This window comes from Gracilinanus agilis, chromosome 3 (assembly GCF_016433145.1).
Source record: "Gracilinanus agilis isolate LMUSP501 chromosome 3, AgileGrace, whole genome shotgun sequence".
Lineage (NCBI taxonomy): Eukaryota > Metazoa > Chordata > Mammalia > Didelphimorphia > Didelphidae > Gracilinanus > Gracilinanus agilis.
Genome location: NC_058132.1, coordinates 646,987,825 through 647,005,954, shown reverse-complemented (window position 1 = coordinate 647,005,954; position 18,130 = coordinate 646,987,825). Strand labels below are relative to the sequence as shown.

Here is an 18,130-nt window from a genome sequence, read left to right as displayed (position 1 = left end):
GAATCGGGGGAGTGTTGGGGGTTGGCGTGGGGAGAGGGACGCTGAACTTCATTCCCCCCCATAAGCTACCTAGCCTTACCTTGTGTCGGGGAGCTGAGGGGCCGGGAGCTTGGCATACACACGTGAAGTCTCCCCTCTCTTCATGCTCTTACGTAAGGAAGCAGAGCAGACATTCAGGATTGTTCTGCTTCTTCCAAAGCCTCCTCCTAGTCCTTGAAGTCAGTGTCATGGCTTCTGCCAAGCTATTTCCCTGGGACAATCAGGAGAAGAGGCTGGCACGGAGGGGCCCATCCACCCCTAGAATTCTGCGACTGCATCCTCTTTCAGATCGCCTAGAAGCGGGGGGCCATCTCTTGCTGCTGCCCAATCAGGATCCGCCCTAGTCAGAGGATGGATGGTTATCTAAAGCGCTTCTTTCTTCTTCCCTTCTTTTTTCTCTTCTCCCTCCTGCCATCTCTCGCCTTCAACTTGCCTCTGCGCTCTCGTTTCACGCTTCTTTGCCCTGGAATGGGCGTTACAAGAAGGTTCCATTTTCAGTTCAGTTCAATTAAGAATGATCAAATGCTGAGTATGTGGTATGAACTGGAAAAGGACGCAAGGAGACAGACAGACAGACAGACAGACAGAGAAAGAGAGACAAAGAGAGAAGGAGGGAGGGAGGAAAAGAAAGAGACACCCTGCTGCCAAAAGCTTGCTTTTTTGGAAGGTAAAAACATCTTCATATAAAAAATAATGATAATGTAATAATAGTCATCGCTAGCATCCCTAGAGTGCTTTACCATTTGCAAAAAGCTATATTATCTCCTTTGGTCTTCACGAAAATGCTGTGGGGGAGCTTCTCTCATCATCCCCCTGTTACCAAAGAGGCACCTCGGGCAGGGAGAAGCCCAATGACTTTAGCAGGGTCACGCAGGTAGGAAATAAGTACTGGAGGCAGGGCTGGAAGTCACTTTTTCTGGACTATTATTATGAGCTCTACTTAGGGAGCTAGTCAACCCCAATATACAGAGAACGGAATTATTTCTAGAGGAATCAAGGGGAGTTTCTTGCCAATCACTGTACTTGACTTGGGCTTTGACTGAAGCCAGATGTCCTCCACAGCAGGAGTTTTGCATGCTGATTATTTCTCTTAGCATCCCATGATGCATGGGCTCCTGCCAGTTGAGAAGATGGCACAGTCCTTCCAGCCTTCCGAGATCTTCTTCTAATTCTTTGGGTCTTCGGGGGTCCTTGGCTTCCTCTATGGTATTTATGTAGAGGAGGGATTTTCTCTGCGGATTCCAAACCGAAGCTCTTCATGCCTTTAGGTTGGGCTTTTAGAGATGCTTTGGCCATCGGAGGATGGTCGGCTCCCAGGGATGAGCCCCTCTTTCCTTAGTTCAGTCAGTTCTCAGGTGACAGGAACAAAGTCTGGATTTGAAGTCTTTCCAGCCTCAAAGGGAGCTGCCTCAATGTCTACTCCCCTGGCAGAGTCTTCAAGAGCCGTTCTGTGGAATATCTAAACTATATGGAAAAAGGCCTTTAGCAAACCTCTTTTAAAAAGAAACAAATGAATTAATATGTCTGTGTGTATATACATATATATACATATATGTAGATTTGGAAGAGTGAAAGAATTTATCAATTAATATGCCACAGATACAAAACAAGAAGGATCCAATTTGATAAAAATGACTCAGGATAACAAGATTTAAATTATAGTTTGGAGATTATAAAATACTTTTAGGTCTGTTCTTGATGGATCATTCCCATCATCCCCAGGTTCTAGCTCTAGTTTCTTTGAGGCACTGAGAAATTGGGCACTTGCATTCTATGTCCCAGGCTATAATAATGACTCCATGTTAAGCTCTTCATGCTCCCTACTATGTGTCCCACTTGAGCTTCACCACAAACATGTGATGGAGATAATGATAATAATTATTGGTGCTTGGATGGCCCTTCAAGGAATTGCAAAGTGTTTTACCTGTGCTGTCTTACATGTTCCTTTCAACAGTTGGGGCAACTGAGGCTCAAGAAGCTTAAAAACTCCTGTCACAGGACAGGAAAGAATTGGAGGTGGGATTCGAACCTCTGTCTTCCTAATTCCAAATAGAGTCCCATATATCCAGCTACTTGTTAGTATTATTATTTTCATTTTACAATGAAGGAACTAAAGTTCAGAAAGTTTAAAAGGTTTGCCCAAGTAAGAAGACATCTTTCTGCCTCCACGTCTGCCATTCTATCTACTTTGTTGCCTCCTATAGGAGAGAAGGAACCAAGACTGGCTCTGGATCCATACGGCATCCCACCCCCCTTCTGTCCCTGCCGTGCAGCACTGGTGACCAGAAATACATTGACCCCACATGGCCACTGCAGCCTCTGTCTGGGGCTTTACTGAACCTGTTTCTGATTTATTTTCAGTCCTTCAGATTGACATGGACTTGGCACATGGGAGGGAATTCTTTTGGAGGCAGCAGATGCGCCTGGTCCATTTGTCTCAGCAGTTTGTCTCACAAGAAGGGAGGGGATTTTATACACACTCACACACAAACCATATATATATACATACATATATAAATATAGCTCTAGAGACATTGTTATATATATATATATATATATATATATATACACATAGAGATAGAGAGAGAGATAGATGGATGGATGGATAGATAGATAGATAGATAGATAGATGGATGGATGGATGGATGGGTGGATAGATGGGTGGATAGATAGATGGATAGATGAATAGATAGATGGATGGATGGATGGATAGAGGGATAGAAGGAAAGAGAGATAGATAGATAGATAGATAGATAGATAGATAGATAGATAGATAGATAGATAGATAGATGGATAGATGGGTGGATAGATTGGTGGATAGATAGATGGATAGATGAATAGATAGATAGATAGATGGATAGACAGACAGATGGATGGATGAACAGAGAGAGAGAGGGGGACAAGATGGGTGAATGGATGAATAGATAGATAGATGGACAAACAGATGGATAGATTAGACAGGGAGACAGAAATAGATAACAGATAGATGGATGGAGAGACACAGAAAGAGAGACAGAAAGATGGATTAATGAGTGGATGGATGGATAGAGAGATGGACAGATAGAGAGAAAGAGAAGGAGAAAGAGAAATAGGTGGGTGGAGAGATAGATAGATAGACAGAAGGACAGACTGACAGAGATATAAAGATATCTATAGCTATATAGAGATGATACACACACAAATACATGTAATATGTACATGCATGTACACATGCACATAACACACGTCTTGCCCCCTAAATTAAATCTATGCCTGTTTTTGCACATTTAATATTATATATGCACATATATATTATATAAACATTCTTCTTGCCACACAAATGTGTGTGTGTGTTTGAATGTTTCACAAAAATAGACACAGATATATTGATGTTGCAAGAGGAATATGTTTCTCTTCCACGGAGACCTAGCTATGCCTCTGTGTTTGTCTCTCTCTGGAAACGTGCACATATGATGTCTGTGCACACACACACGTATGTTCTTTATTCTTCCCCAAGCACAGAGGCTTCTTGAAGGGGGAGGACTCCACGCACATGATTTCTGTGATTATGCAAAGTCGGAATGTGAATAATTTGGGCTCCAGTTAGTCATTATCTGCATTCAGAGCTTGTTTGGGGAGAATAAAGGGAGGATGTGTGCAGGTTGCTTGAATAGGGTCCTTATTTGTGTCTAATAGCGCCTCTTCATGAAAACATTTCCAAGCCTCCCTCCTACTCGGTGGCAAAAGTGTTTTTCCCTTGGAAATTATGCCCTTCTGTTCTTCAGTGCCTTTATCCTTTTGACAATAAGTGGACCAACAGCCTCCATTTAGGAGAACAAAATCTGTTATGAAAAGAGAAACTTCTTTGCCATGTAACACATAATGCAGTTGACATGCATTCAGGGTTGTAATAATACGGTAATCACTGGAGAAGGAGCCTTTCCTCCCAAGGAGGGAGGCGACACGGGCAGCCTGTTTGCATGGAGCTCCTGGCTCTGGGCAGGGCAAGTTTTCTTTGTGAGAGTGGTTTGGTGGCGGCTGGGCATGAGGAATTCTCCGAGGATGGAGAATGCTGCTGCCTTGGGGCAGCCCCCTCTCCCCGCCTGCATTCTTTTAGGAAATGGATGTGCGAGAGCCCCGTGGGGCCCTCCAAGGTCTTGCTTCTCCCAGGGGTTCCCTCTTGGAGCTTTCCAGTTATCATGGACATTCCTGCCCTCGGCACAGCCTCATTGCCTGGTCCCCAGTGCTGTGGGGAGCCGATTCCCTTCCATTCTGACTCTCTCAAAGCTGGGCTTTGGTGCCAGTTTTGTGCCAGTTTGGGGCTTGGGCTGGGGGAATCGGTGAAGCTCCTCTCTCTTTGGGATTGCCTTTTCCAGCTGTCCTCCAGGCCTTCCTCCATTGCGCCCTCTGTTTCCTGCCAGGGCTGGCTGACTCCTCCTTCCTCCCAGCATGGTTTCTTCTAGTTTTTATTTGTTTCAAAGGACTCACTGAGCCATAATTCTCATTCTTCCCGAAGCTTTCCCGTGCGGAAGGGCAAGGTGAGCGCTTTTACTGCTGATTTACAGATGAGGCAACTAATTCACCCAGGCTTAGCTGGTTTGAGAGCACGAATGAGATAAGTCACAAATTCACGAACAAATAAGTAAAGCATTGATCTCATTAGAAAGTAAGTTTGGCAGAAGGGGTCATCCATGGACTGAGAAATAAGAAGACATGGGTTCGAAACCAGCCTCTTAGAATGAATCGTGATGAGGCTTGCTAGTGCCCTTCAGCCTCCGTTTCTTTATTTCTAAAATACATCATCCATTGCAGGACTGTTTTGTCCTTTAGGTAGGCTCATCGCTTAAGAAAGCTCGAAATGCAAGGCAGGGAGGTGGCTTCACATCAAGGGTTCTAGGTGGGTTTACGTTCAAGAAAACCTGAATTCAAATCTACTCCGGCACTAGTCTTTCTGCCTCAGTTTCTACATTGGCCAAATGGCAGCAATCACAGCCCCCACCTCCTAGACTTGTTACAGAAGATAGGGTGCGCCCAGTGTGTGGCGTATCCGTAAACGCGGGCTGTGTTAACTAACACCAGCTCGTTTTGTTACTTCCTTTTATCCTGCAGCTTCCTTAAGGATCGGGGTACGCTGCACCTCCATGACCTCCTTTAGGCTCCCCGAGAGCTCTCCTAATGGACCGAGTTTTCATAGATTATTAGCGTTATTATCATCATCATTGCGGCCATCCCAGAAATTTGAAAGCGGAGTCTCAAGCAGGGGAAGAGCCTTGTTTCCTGGAGCTTTTGGACCTTCTCATTTCAGTACTCACCTTCTCCCCATTGTTCTCCCCAGACATCTTTTTCTACAAAAGTTCATCTTTCCCTCCCATTGACCACGGACGAGTGTCAGACAAAGGAGAGGGGCTCTGACACTGTGTGTGTGTGTGTGTGTGTGTGTGTGTGCGCGTGTGCATGCTTTTGCACACTCAAGTCCACGTCTACGCTATATATGAGCTGCTGCCTTGTGAAGTACTTATGCTTCTGCACTGAGTTTGGCTCCCCCCCACCCTTTCTAAAAATGGTGGCTCCTGGTTTCTGCCTCGCTAATTATTTATAAACTCCGCCGTCCCTTTTCATTCCATCCTCGGCTTGACCGGCGATGGGTGCAGCCTCGTCTGTTGGCAGGGTGCTGGCTGTGGAGATCAGCCCTTCTCTCTGCTGGCATTCCGAGATTAGAGAGCCTTCCCAGATTAAATTCACCCTCAGCCCAATGGCATTTCAAAGAGGGCCAGCCAAGCAGTGCTAGGACGACGTGTACTCTGCTGCCTGTTTATTTATATCTAAGGGGTGCTGGGCCTCCTCGCAGCCTCAAGAGCCATTGTATCAAATTCTCCTTTCAAGCAAGGCCAGCAAGCAACAGCCTGAAATGGTGGCTTTGGGGTGCTGATGTGTGTGTGTGTGTGTGTGTGTGTGTGTGTGTGTGTGTGTGTGTGTACAGGCGCAGGCTTTCCTCACTCCTGCTCTTGCGTTGTTGTCTCCGTGCCTTTGCTAGGGACAGGCACATTCGTGTTCTCACTTTCCCTCCTTTATTGTTTCCCCAGACTTGATCCCGGGTAGGAACAAGTGGCTTCAGCGAGGCTTTGCCCAAGGAAGTCGGCCTCCTAATGGGCAGAGCCGTGGGCCCCACAGAGGGAGAGGCTTGGGAGACCAAGTCCTTGCGGTAGTCCAGCTCCACAACCTCCTCTTCGGGGCTATTTCTGGCTCTTACAGAGTCCAGGATTGTCCATGACTTGCTCACCATACATAGTGGCGATGTGAGAAGAGCACCTGCAAGTCAGCTTCCGTCCCAACTGGAGCTGCGATTTCATGCTCGTGGACACTTGAACCCTGCAAAGTGGGTCCCAGCCCCATCCAGACCTCCTCTGAGGTTTAGAAGTTCACCGTCTTTCCATAAATAGTCTGTTTATGAGGGTGCACTTCATGCTCGGGAGGGCCTATCTTTGTTGCTTTAAATACCTTGGATGTGCCAGTGAGCCTAGGGGCTGCCCATCTGTTGTCCTGCCGCCTCCCCGCACGAGCGGCCCCCTCCTAATTTGGATTTTGGTGTGTCTTCTGGGCCACTCAGAGGCATCGTTGGGAATCCTTCCTAGCTCCATTTTGTAAATGCCCATCTTTGATTGTCATCTTGTTTCTTTGGAATAAATGGCCTTCCATGCCTAGGAGCCCTATAACGCTTCGGACCTCAGAGTGTTGGCTAGCCTGATCTCCTCATTTTACACATGATTAAACGGAGTCCCCGAAGTAAAAGCAGCAGAGCTAGACTTTGAACCCACATCTTCTCAGTTCAGGGCAATTGTTCTAAAGGAGATGGGCTTTGAGGCTAGTTCACAGTTTGAGATCAAATAAAGAATTGCCTGGGTGTGTGGGGGATCATGGAAAGGGGATCTTTTGGAGTCTGAGGAGATGAGTTCAGATCCCTTCTAGGTCACAGGGGACTGGCAAATCCCTTTACCTCGCTGGGCTTCTACTTCCTTATCAGGAAAAGGATTTGGTTAGACTCGATGAGGTCTAGAGTTCCTTCCATCTCAAGCTCTTTGATCTCCTGCTCTAACTTGCGGGGGTCAGACACAGAAAGCGCATCTCTTCTTAGCTGAAGTTGAGCTTCACTCGCATACCACACTTGTTCTGCTTCATCCCAGAAGGCAGAATTGGGAGGATGACAGTGGAGCTGGATCCAGACTCCAAAGTTCATGGGCATTCATGGAATATCTACTGTGTACTAACTGCGGAAGTTACAAAGATGGGCAAAAAAGAAGAAAAAAGTTCTTGCCCTGGAGGAGATCACTCTCTTGTGGAAGTTAGCAGGCAAGCCATCTTGAGATGTCAAGAAGACAAAACAGGGAGAATCTCGGAGAAATGGCACTAGTGTTATGGATGACTGGGAAAGGCTACTGTATCTCCAGTCCCCATCCCCATTTCTTCTGTGGAAAGAACCCCCCTGCCCCGATTCTTTCAGTCACGCCTCATAATAATGAAACTGAGATCCTTCCTCCTCCTGGCCACCTTTTATGGATACTCACAAGCTAATGCATATCGCCCTAAAATTGTGATACACAGAATAACTCTGAAAGTATAATGAGAATCACAATCACTCTAAAGCATCCAACCCAGTCGTCATGAAGGAGAGCCATCCTCCATTTTTAACATTCACTAAAATTGTCTCCTCATCTTCCAAAGGACGTGAATCATAATCACAAAGACACAGAGTGGTCCAATACCAAGACCAGGGGTCTCTGTAGTATACAGAATTGGGGAATATAGTTTTTTCAAGCTTTGGCTGAGTTCCAAAAAGCTGTTAGAGGTTTTAGAATCTTGAGGAGAGGCAGTTGACTGGATCTTCCGTGGAGGGAGGAAGTCAATGATCGAGCTCTTAGATTATCTAGCTTCAATATTGAAATTTAGCCTAGCATTAATATATTTACTTAAGAAATTATTATTTTGGATAGACCCTTTATATCTTCCTTTCCCAATACCACCCTGCCTTCCCTCCCTTACCTTAGTGGCTATGGAGTTTATGAGGAGAGAAATTAGAGAGGAGTTAAATCTGTGAAAAGTTATCTAATTGAGAGCATTATTTATAATTTAATCAAATCATCATTTATTCCCTTTAGATAGCATTTTGTAAAACTGAATAAGGCAGGTCCTTACTTAGATTCCATCTTTACTTCCCTTCCCCCACCTGAGGTTCCTGAGATAACTAATAGGGCTTTCCTTTAATCCACCTTCCTAACCAACAGCCTTCAAATAAATAAACCCTTTGTGTTTCAATAGTCATATTTAGTGTAATTTGTCTGTTAGTTAACAAGAGGGAAGAAGAGGGAAAGAGACAACATACTCTGGGCTTAGAGGGAAGCTGGGCATCCATCTTGAAGGAAGGTGTTACTTCAAAATAGGTCCCTTCCTGTGAAATTAACTAAAGCCTGTTTGTTAATTTCAGTCTAGTCTGTTTCCCTCAGCTTGTGTTAGAGTCTAAGTCCTAGTCTGTAAGCCTGCTGTATTAGCCTGTTTAGTTTAACTTCTCTTCTCCCAAAAGGATCTCTGTTTCCCTTCTGTGTTATACTCCTGACTTCAGTCCTATATTATCCTGAATCTCCTTTAATCCCAGCCTACCTGTAGCCTAGTATATCCAATTACCAAGTCTCCAGTCATCCTCCTTTCAATTCCCTTATCCCAAACACCTTTCCTCAAATTACTCCATAACATCTCTTAACTTCTTTTGTGTTGTGGACACCTTGGGGAGTTTGTTAAAGCTTTGGGCTCTGGACTCTTTTAAGAATCTTGTGTTTGTAAAACAAAACACACAGGACTATGCCATAACCCAGTTATAGTGAAATATAGTTATTGATGGACAGTTAGGTGGCCCAGCAAATTATTTGCAACAGCTCTCCTTTGGGTGGGATGCCCGTCATTTGGGGAATGGCTAAACCATTTAAGATATTCTTCTTCTCATTTTACTCTCCGTAACTTCTTGTCTTTTCGTGTTGTTGTCTTTTAAATTAAATTCATGTACTCATAATTTCTATTGGCTCAGTAGTATTCTATCTTAAAGAGAACATTACATATAGCAAGAGAAATATTGTTTGGAGAATGACTCATGTATGTCCACTTCTAGAGAAAGAACGGATACACAGAAACTGGCAAGACATAGTTTATATATATATATATACATTTCTTTTGTCAAATCATGCCTTTTCAACTGTGGAGAGGGAAGGGAAGGAGGGAATTACCTGAGAATTTTAAGGTAACAAAAAATAAATAAAAGATAGAAGTTATACCAGACATTCTTCCACCATCAGAGGTGATCAGAGCACAACTTTAACATAATGTTCAAAGACAAGAAATAACTGGAAAAATGAACAAATGACAAGAAAAGAACCTGAACATAAAAAAAGAAAAAAAAAACATTCTATGGTGACAGAGAAGCTCAATTCGCTAACACAGAAGATGACAATGACTTGAAATCATCTACAAGCAAAGGCTCAAAGGCAATTCTTGTTACAGTGTGCATACATATACTCCCCTCACTAAACATGTCCCTGAAAAGAGTCTTGAACTCACATTCTTAAGTCATACTTCTCCCTGCCTTAGAGATCAACCCTCAGAGTCTTTGGTGATAGAATGACAGGCTATCCTCCTGTTTATATTAAGAGATCATCAGCAGGTTTTCCAGAGCATGTTGAAAATCTTTTATCGTTGCTTATCAAAAATTCGTTAAATGTTGCCCCCAAAAACAAGAGTTATGGAAATGAACCTCCCTCACACCTTTTTTTTTTTTTTCCTAAGAGGAAAGGTAGTAAGACGTAGAGAGCTAGAAACCAGCTCTGACTTGGTTAATAAGTTGATTAATTGGATGACATTTTTTCTTTGCCTCCCCCACCCCCATTAAAAGAAAAGTTATTAGGGATAGTTTTCTTCTGCTGGGAAATATAGATAGTATAAAAGCCTTTTACTGATATATTTTGTTTGTATATTTCCTATGTTTCCCCTCATGTCTCTTCCCTTGTACCCTGCCCCTTATATCAAAGAATATGTCATGGAAAAAATATAGATGAATCAATTCAGAAAACCAAAATATTGAAATAATTTATTTTTTCCCTGTATTTGACCAATATCATTAAATATGAGTATTTCCACATGCCAAGAAGAACAGAAAAAGAATACTGAACATTAATTCCTGAATTTGTTGCTTTATAACTTGCATTGAAAAATAACATCATAATTTTGACATTGATTTTCTACATATTTTGGATCAGTAGTCTTTAAGAGATTTGTGTTTATATTTGTGTGTGTGTGTTTGTAGTGAGTTATTGTCTTCCATAAATACCGTGGTTTCTTTAATTTTCCCTTAAAACATCTTCATTATAAGGGATTAGTTTCATGTATTAGGCAGGAAAGGTAACAGAAGGACAGTATATAAATACATATATTATATCTAACCATCTGTTTCTCTTCCTGCCTCTCTATCCATCTATCTTCCACCAGAATCTGGTACATAGAGTGTGGGTTGATGGTACAGAGCGCTTGAGGCAATGGAGAAGGTAGACTTGTTTGGCATTTATGGAAAGGAAGTAATTCAGTTGAATTCAATTGAAGAGATACTCCATCCTTAACTATGTATTAAGTCCTAGAGATACAAAGACAAAACAAACAGCCCTGCCCTGCAGGTCCTTATACTCAGGGGTTTGAAATGCTGAAAATACAATCTGTCTTTGAAGTGTTTTATTAAGACTCTTTTAAGAGAAGCGGAGCCAAGATGGCAAGAGTAGCAGGAAGAAGTGTAGTGAGGTCCCCCTGCCCCAACAATTCCTCCAAACAAGTCTGCAAAATGCACTGTAACTCTTCACGAGCAGAACAGCTAAGACAAAAATCCCAGTGATTGTCAAACTAGGGAGACAGACAGAGAGGTCTGCGGACCATTGGGTCGTATCAGCAGTGTCCATTTGTATCATTCAGGAAGAGAACATTTCTGTCCCTTATGACCCATTTTGGGGTCAGAGATCCAGGTTAAACTGAGGAGGGAACCAGTGCTTGTAACTTAGAACTAGGTCATGGTAGGGAGTACTCACAAATAAAATAAAACTAAATTAAATTTAAAATGCTTTCTACTCCTCCTTGTGCGTTTGTTAGTAAATTCCATTCCTTTTCTAAAGGGACCTGTTTCAAAAAACACGGATTTTTTTTATTGTTATTATGAGGTTCTCACAGAGATATGTGCAGCTACTCAAGGTGGTTTCAGATGCCTTCTTCATCCTCCTTGTTAACCTTCCTTTGAAAAGATTCTTCCTTGTCTCTTTGAGCAGCCGCTGTTGTTTAGAAGGCAGGGATGCACTGTGGAGAACCTCCCACTCTATGTTACTGATGGTTCACTCTCCATATTTAGCATCCCTCCAGTTGTCAAGGGCTGTCTTATTTGTTGGTGGTCCTTAACCTTCCTCTCTGAGTGCCTCATGTGCAGGGTTTCTGTTTTTACCAAATGGGAAACTGAGTCACGGTTTCTTTGTGTGGCATGTTGTAAGATTAAAAATCAATAACTAATAACTCCAAATATATGTATTAAGATTTATTAATAATCACTAGAAGTAAAGGAATAAAAGTTTATTAATTGACAAAATAGAACCATGTGACTAAGTTTTTCTACCTGCTCAAAAAGCCCACTCCACCAAAGCCATGACTGGAAGGAAAGAGGGAGAGAGACAGACCTCTACCCAATTTACATCCTGTCTATGTCAGCACGTAACGATGGGAAGTGAGTGGGGTTCTGGAAATTGTAGTTTTGCTGGGAATCATAGTTTTGCTAGGGATCATAGTTTTTAGGGTAACAGATTCTAATTACACAATTCCCCCCTGAGATCCTTTGGAAGACTAGTCTTTCCAATGGATCTTGTAAGCATAACCAACTTATAAATTACAATAATTTGAGGATGAAAGGGGAAGAGAACAAAACCTGTGATGGCTAGGAACACTGACAAAAAGCCAATTCAGGGGAGGTCCCCTTCAACATAAGAGTATACATACAAAATAAATGGGTTACAACCCCCCAGAGTTTAATTTAACTACAACCCAAAGTTCATTCTGGATCCTTTGGTGCTGTGTGAAGTTTTTGCAGGCATCTCCATGCCGCTTTCTTCAAACAGTTCACTTTCTGGATTCTGGGAGGTAGCAAGTTTCTTAACTTTTATAAAACTAGAATTTTATGACAATTATGCAATGCCAAAGGGCAATGGGTTCAGAAGTAAATCCTGACTTAAGTTACCCAGTGGGCTCATTTTTCCAGCCCATGCTTCCAGTCCAGGCAAATATGTATGGCTCCATTTCTTATTGACCAAGGAATTTTGTTTCTCCACAGACTGAGGGCAATTTGAGGTCCATTGTCCTTCCGCTGCTGCATTTTTAATTGCACACATAGGCTTGGTCTTGATCTCACCTCCTAATCCTCTTTCCTTCTCGTCTTTTTCCTCAGGGAGCTGCCATTTCTACGGCTTCACCTCCAGTCTCCACACCGGTCACGGGGCATAAAAGAATGGTCATCCCCAACCAGCCCCCTCTAACAGCCACCAAGAAGTCCACCTTGAAGCCCCAGGCAGCGAGTCAGCCCTCACCCATCCCTGTGGCTCCCATAGGATTGCTGAAGCCTCAGCCTCAGCCAGTCCCGGCCTCCTACACGACGGCATCCACACCATCGAGGCCCACATTCAACGTCCATGTGAAGTCGGCCCAGCCCAGCTCTCACTTCATGCCTGCCGGTTCCCCTGGACAGTACTACAGCTCTGGCCCGAGCCATGCCTATGCTCCTCAGGCTCCTCCTGGGCCGGGTCCTGCTCATTATGTCCCCCCAACATCCCGGGGTGGCCCCGAGTACGGCTACACTCCGCCTCCTGGCCGTCAGCCAGAGCCTGCCTACAGCTATGCCCCCAGTCAAGGCCGGTACCAGGAGCCTTACTACCCAGCCTATGGGGGACGCAATGGTTCCGAGGCAGGTTATGGGCAGCAGAATCCCTGGAAACCCGAGCCAGCTTACGCCCCGCCTCCTCAAGCTGGGCCCCCGAATCCTGCTGGGCTGTACCAGCCCCCAGAGCCCAAGAAGACGTACATCACCGATCCCGTGTTAGCTCCTCAGAACCCAGGACCCCCGCAGCCCAAGGTAGGAGACTAACTTGTGGCGCCCCCGGGGAGCACAGGGGGAGCGAGGGGTCATTCAGGGATAAGTCGGGGCACGTTTGGCCGCAGACACAACGTCTGTCTCTGGACACACAAAGACTCATACATACTTTTCCCAGGGCGGTTCCTATAATGTGTCAAAGACACTCACATTCGGAGCCGCCTCAGAGGTGTTGGCCAAACGGAGCATCCACTGGCCTTAGAGGAGGCGTGGAGTGTCCCGGGACCCCAGCACCCCCCTCGATGAAGGGAGAGCCGAGACCTGGCCGCCTGCTTCTTCCCTGTCCCCCATCTTTCCTCCTTCTAAGGGGGTAACGTGCGTCTTCGGGGATGGAGCACTCAGTCCCTGTCCACAGACATCGAGTGTCTTCCTCCATCTCTTCCTCTCCTCCTCTGTGCATCGTGCTCAGCGGAGTGGGGGGAGCATGGCCAGACCGAACGGGTCCAGAAACATCCTCCGTGAAGTCAGGGCCTCGAGCCTTCCCCTGTGAGAGGGGGCTAATTAATGGGGGGGGGGGGACCAGGAAAAGGAATCCCTCCGGAGGGGGCTTCTGAGCGGCAAAGCCTGTGAACAGTGTCCTCAGTTTCCAGGTTTGACAGGAAGGCCGATGGGTCCTGGCTTCCAGTTAGAGCACCACAAAAGGGGATTTGGCCCAGTGGTTCTGGTTCTGGTCCCTCTCTGGAGCTCTCCTCCAGCCTCTCGGTATTGGTTTCCTGGAGGAGGAGAATCCACCTCGATGGATGGTCTTACAGAGAGTCAGGAGAGGCGACGAGGCGTCTCTTGGCGCCACTCGTGTCCCCGGCCTGTGGAATGGGGCCAGCTCGGCCCTGGGTTTGGCCCGTTTCCCCAGCAGCCATGTGAGCCCTAACGAGAGCTGACACGCTGTGCCCTGACGGCGATTTGGGGGCGCAGCCGGGGAGGTGGGTGGGGTCTGACGGCCCCCGTGCTATAAATCAAAGTGCTTTCCTGGCTCGGCCCTCCAAGAGGCCCGAGTTCCCAAGGCCTGTTTTGGAAAAAGCAGAAGGGGATTATTTTAGCTCTTCACAAAGATTAGCCCAATTAGCCCAGCTGGACAGCCCGGCCTTTGTTTCAGTCCGGCACCAGCCTCTCAATGGCCCCCTTTGACACACAAAGCCGCCGATTCAGAGGAATGGGATTGGGCGGCCGAGCGCTGGGCTAGCCGAGCGAGCGAGCGAGCGAGTGTGTGAGTGAGAGAGAGAGCGAGTGTGTGAGAGTGTGCAAGTGAGTGAGTGTGTGAGAGGGAGTGAGTGTGTGAGTGTGTGTGAGTGAGCGAGTGAGAGAGGGAGCGAGTGTGCAAGTGAGCAAGTGTGTAAGCAAGTGAGAGTGTGAGTAAGTGTGTAAGCGAATGTCTGAGTGAGTGAGCAAGTGAGAGACTGCATGAGTGAGCGAGTGTGTGTGAGCAAGTGTGTGAGTGTGCAAGGGAGTGAGTGTGTAAGCGAGTGAGCGAATGAGCGCCGGAGCTTGGGGATCCCTGGACACGCCCCCACACCCCGCCGGGCCGGAGCCTCCTGGAGTCTGTGGGAGGGTTGCCACCAGCCATCCCTGGCAGACTCGGCCAGGCCAGAGTGGAGGGGAGGAGAGGCTCCGGAACGTGCTCGGGCTTCTCCGGGTTCCAAGCAGAACCCCCATTCTTATGAGGCAGGAGGGGCGCCGGAACCCCGAAAGGGGTCCAAAGAGGTCTTGGACCCACTGGGAGCCCCTGGTGGCCCTGAGCTGGGCGTCCCTCGAGGGAATGGAGCACCTCCTGCCCATCCGAATTAGGGGGTCACTGTGAATCCTCAATCGCATCATTCTGGGGGCGCCTTCAGCTTCTCACGTCCCGGATCCATCCAGAACGGCGCATCCTTAGCATCGAGTTCAGCCGCCTGTCAGGATGACTAGAGCCTGATAGCGAGCGCACACACACACACACACACACACATGTGCACACACGCACGAGCGCACACACTTGCACGCACGCACACACACAACACACTCACACACACACGGGAGACTTGACCAAAGATGGTAGCCCTGGCAGAACCGAGGCCAGAACCTCTGCCGTGGAAGGGCGCCCAGGGGCCTGGCAGACGGCACTCTTCTAGCATCCCCGGCATGCAGACATCCAGAAACCTCCGGAAGGCTTCTAAGATGGAATAAGGCAGCCCGGGGCCTTCCAGGACAATCGGGGCCTTCGAGGACAAATCGGAGCGTCTCGTCTTCGTTGGCTTTATTTACTGATGCCCAAAGGCCCCCCCCCCCCCCACCTCCCGGCCCTCGCTCTCCGCTCGCTCTCCCTGGTGCTCACTCGCCGCTCACTCGCCGCTCGCTCTCCCTGGCCCTCGGGGGTTGCTGGGACGCAGACGCCGTCCGTCCCTCCTCCCCAGGACCAGCCTCTGAGCACCGGCCGGCCGCTCACCCATCCGCCTCCGCTCGTGTCCCCGATGCCTTTGGGTCGGGCCTCGTGGGCCGTGAGCCCCGGCTCTCGCCTCTGCTGGATGCCTTCTTCTACGGACTTCACGGCCCCAAGTGTTTGCCTTAAATGGGGTCACCGGGCTGCGCCCCACCCTCAGACGGGTCCGACCATGGCCCGGCTCTGGATATTCCTGGCACTCACGTCTTTTTTAACGGCCCCTCCGTGGGAATGAAGGTCCTCGGCATGGGGGCAGCCTGTGCCGGGCCGGAGTCCCCAAGACTCGTCTTCCTGAATTCTAAGCCGGCCTCAGACACTCCAGGCGTGCGACTCTGGACGAGTCACGTAACGCGGTTGGCCTCCGTTTCCTCCGCTGTCAGAAGGAGAGGAGGCCGTGGCCCGCCGCGACAGAAGCAAACAAAGAACGACAATGAAGGGGGCCCAAAGCGTGGGCGCTGCCTGCAGTGACGGCCCCCCCGCGTCCCCTCCGTCCGTCTCGCGGCCCCAGCAGCCCCGGCTGTCCTTGGAGGAGCCGCTCTCTAGCGCGTCTTCTCTCTCTCGTGGCTCTGAGGCGGATTGTGTTTACGGACAGAGCCGGGAAATGCCATCTTCCGCTTGAGCCAGCGGCTCGTTTAACCCCGCGAGGCCGTCCTTGAGAGGCGACACGTTCCCGTCCCCCCTTAGGGAGGCCGAAGCCCTCGTGGGATGAGTCAGACGTCGCTTCTCGTGAATCCTTCGAGTCTGCCCAGATGAAATGGTTTCCTGGCCCGACGGGCAGGACGTCTGAAATGGGCCCAGACAGACAGACGTCAGGGACCAGGGAGGGACCACAAGCCTGCCCGAGCCCGAGGCCTGATGCTCCCAGAAGGAGAAAAGGGGCGTCCACGTCCGTGTCCACCCAGCAGGAAAGGCCGTGCGTGCCTCGTGGCCCATGGGGCAGCTCCGTAGAGGAATAGAAAACGGCTCGGGGAATCCAGAGGGCCAGACGGTGGTCCCGAGGGGCTCTGCCCATCCCCGGGCTCTCCAGGGGCCCTCCGGGCCTTGCTCCGGTGTCAGAACGGGGGGACCCGACGGTGGTGGGCCGGACGGCTGTGGCCACGGAGGCTGGAGCAGGGCAGGCCTGGGGTCCCTGGGGAGGCGAAGGACACAGCCCAGGGTGCTGAGGAGCCCTAAGCGGGCAGCAGCCGTCGTGGCGCGCGCTGAAAGGCCGGATCTCGAGCTTGGCGCTTGTTCCCTTTGGCTCCCCAGTCCGTGCAGCGAGCCACCGCTGCGAGCTCTGCCGAGCCTGCCTTCTCCGAGCCGTGCACACGAGAAGGACTGAAAGCTTTTCTAGGCCTGTAAAGGTTTTACACACCTTCGAAGAGACGCGAGAGATCTCACCATCACGTGGCCAGAGAAGTGTCCGGGATCGGACCGAGCCTTCCAGCGTGAGTGGCCTCCGCACGCCCTAAAGGAGAGTGAAGACTCTGGGGAGACCGAAGGGGTTCTGGGGCCGCCGAAGAGGCTCTGGCCAAAAGGGCGACAGAGGGGCTAGGAAGAGGTTCTTGGTAAAGGGGGTCTCCCAGGGGGCTTCGACTGGCTTTAATTCCCTTCCTGCCACGCGGTCAGTAAGCGGTCTTCTCTGCCGTGTCTGCCGAGGCACCAAGGGATGGCCTAGAGGACGCGGAGCTGGCCCGGACTCGTGGTGGAGTCTCCCTTCGGACACTTTCTGCATGACTGGAGGACACGGAAACCTTCACGGATTCAGGCGACGATGGATGCCGTTGTAGAGGAAGATCCAACCTGCCCTGGGAAAGGGGCCCCTCAACGTCGAGTCCCCGTTCAGTGACAGATCGCAGGACCAGAGGAGCAGCTTGGGGCGCCGGGCGGAGCTCCCACCAACTCGCCCCCTTTCCATTGCTTTTGGCTGGAGACTCTCCCTCTGACTGGTGGATTCTTTGTGATTGCCCTGCGGGGATGGCGGTAACGCTTGGGAGGGCTTTTGCTGGAGTTCGTTCCCTTGATAGGGTGCAGCCTCCGATTGGCAAGACATGGGCAGCGTCCATCGTGCAAAGGAGCGGCGTTGGGCCTCTCGGGGCGTACGTGGAAGTCTTGCCTCAGCAAAGGCATGAGCGTCTCAGGACGGGGCAATCTTTGACCAGCGTGGGTTGGCTCGGGTGGTCCTTCGCACAGCTGAGGACCATAAGAAGTTACTCTCCTAAGGAAGATGGAGACACTGACTCTGGGGGGGATGTGGATAGCAAGCATTGTCCTGGGGAAGAAGAGGTCCAAAGAGTCCAGACGAGAGAGGACTCAAGCCTGGAGGAAGATGGTGGTTCATAGGAAGAGAGAGGAAAGGGCAAGCACAAGAGACAGGAAAGAAGTCTGACAGGATTGATAAAACAAAGGGAAAAAAAAAAAAAAGAAGTGCCAAGAGGGGGACAGGCATGATGGACCAAATGTGTGCCAGAGGAGCCTCACTGGAGAAGTAGTTCCATGGCATTTTTAGCCTTGACAGG

The 18,130-nt window shown here is 48.7% G+C and overlaps 1 protein-coding gene across 1 annotated transcript in view; it reads left to right on the top strand.

The window, feature by feature from the left end:
* Positions 1 to 18,130, top strand: part of LOC123242014 (LIM domain containing preferred translocation partner in lipoma) — a 384,500-nt gene that overhangs the window by 153,504 nt on the left and 212,866 nt on the right. Inside the window, exon 4 of the mRNA XM_044669509.1 lies at positions 12,521 to 13,201. Coding sequence (XP_044525444.1) covers positions 12,521 to 13,201 — 681 coding nt within the window. The remainder of the gene's footprint in view (positions 1 to 12,520; positions 13,202 to 18,130) is intronic.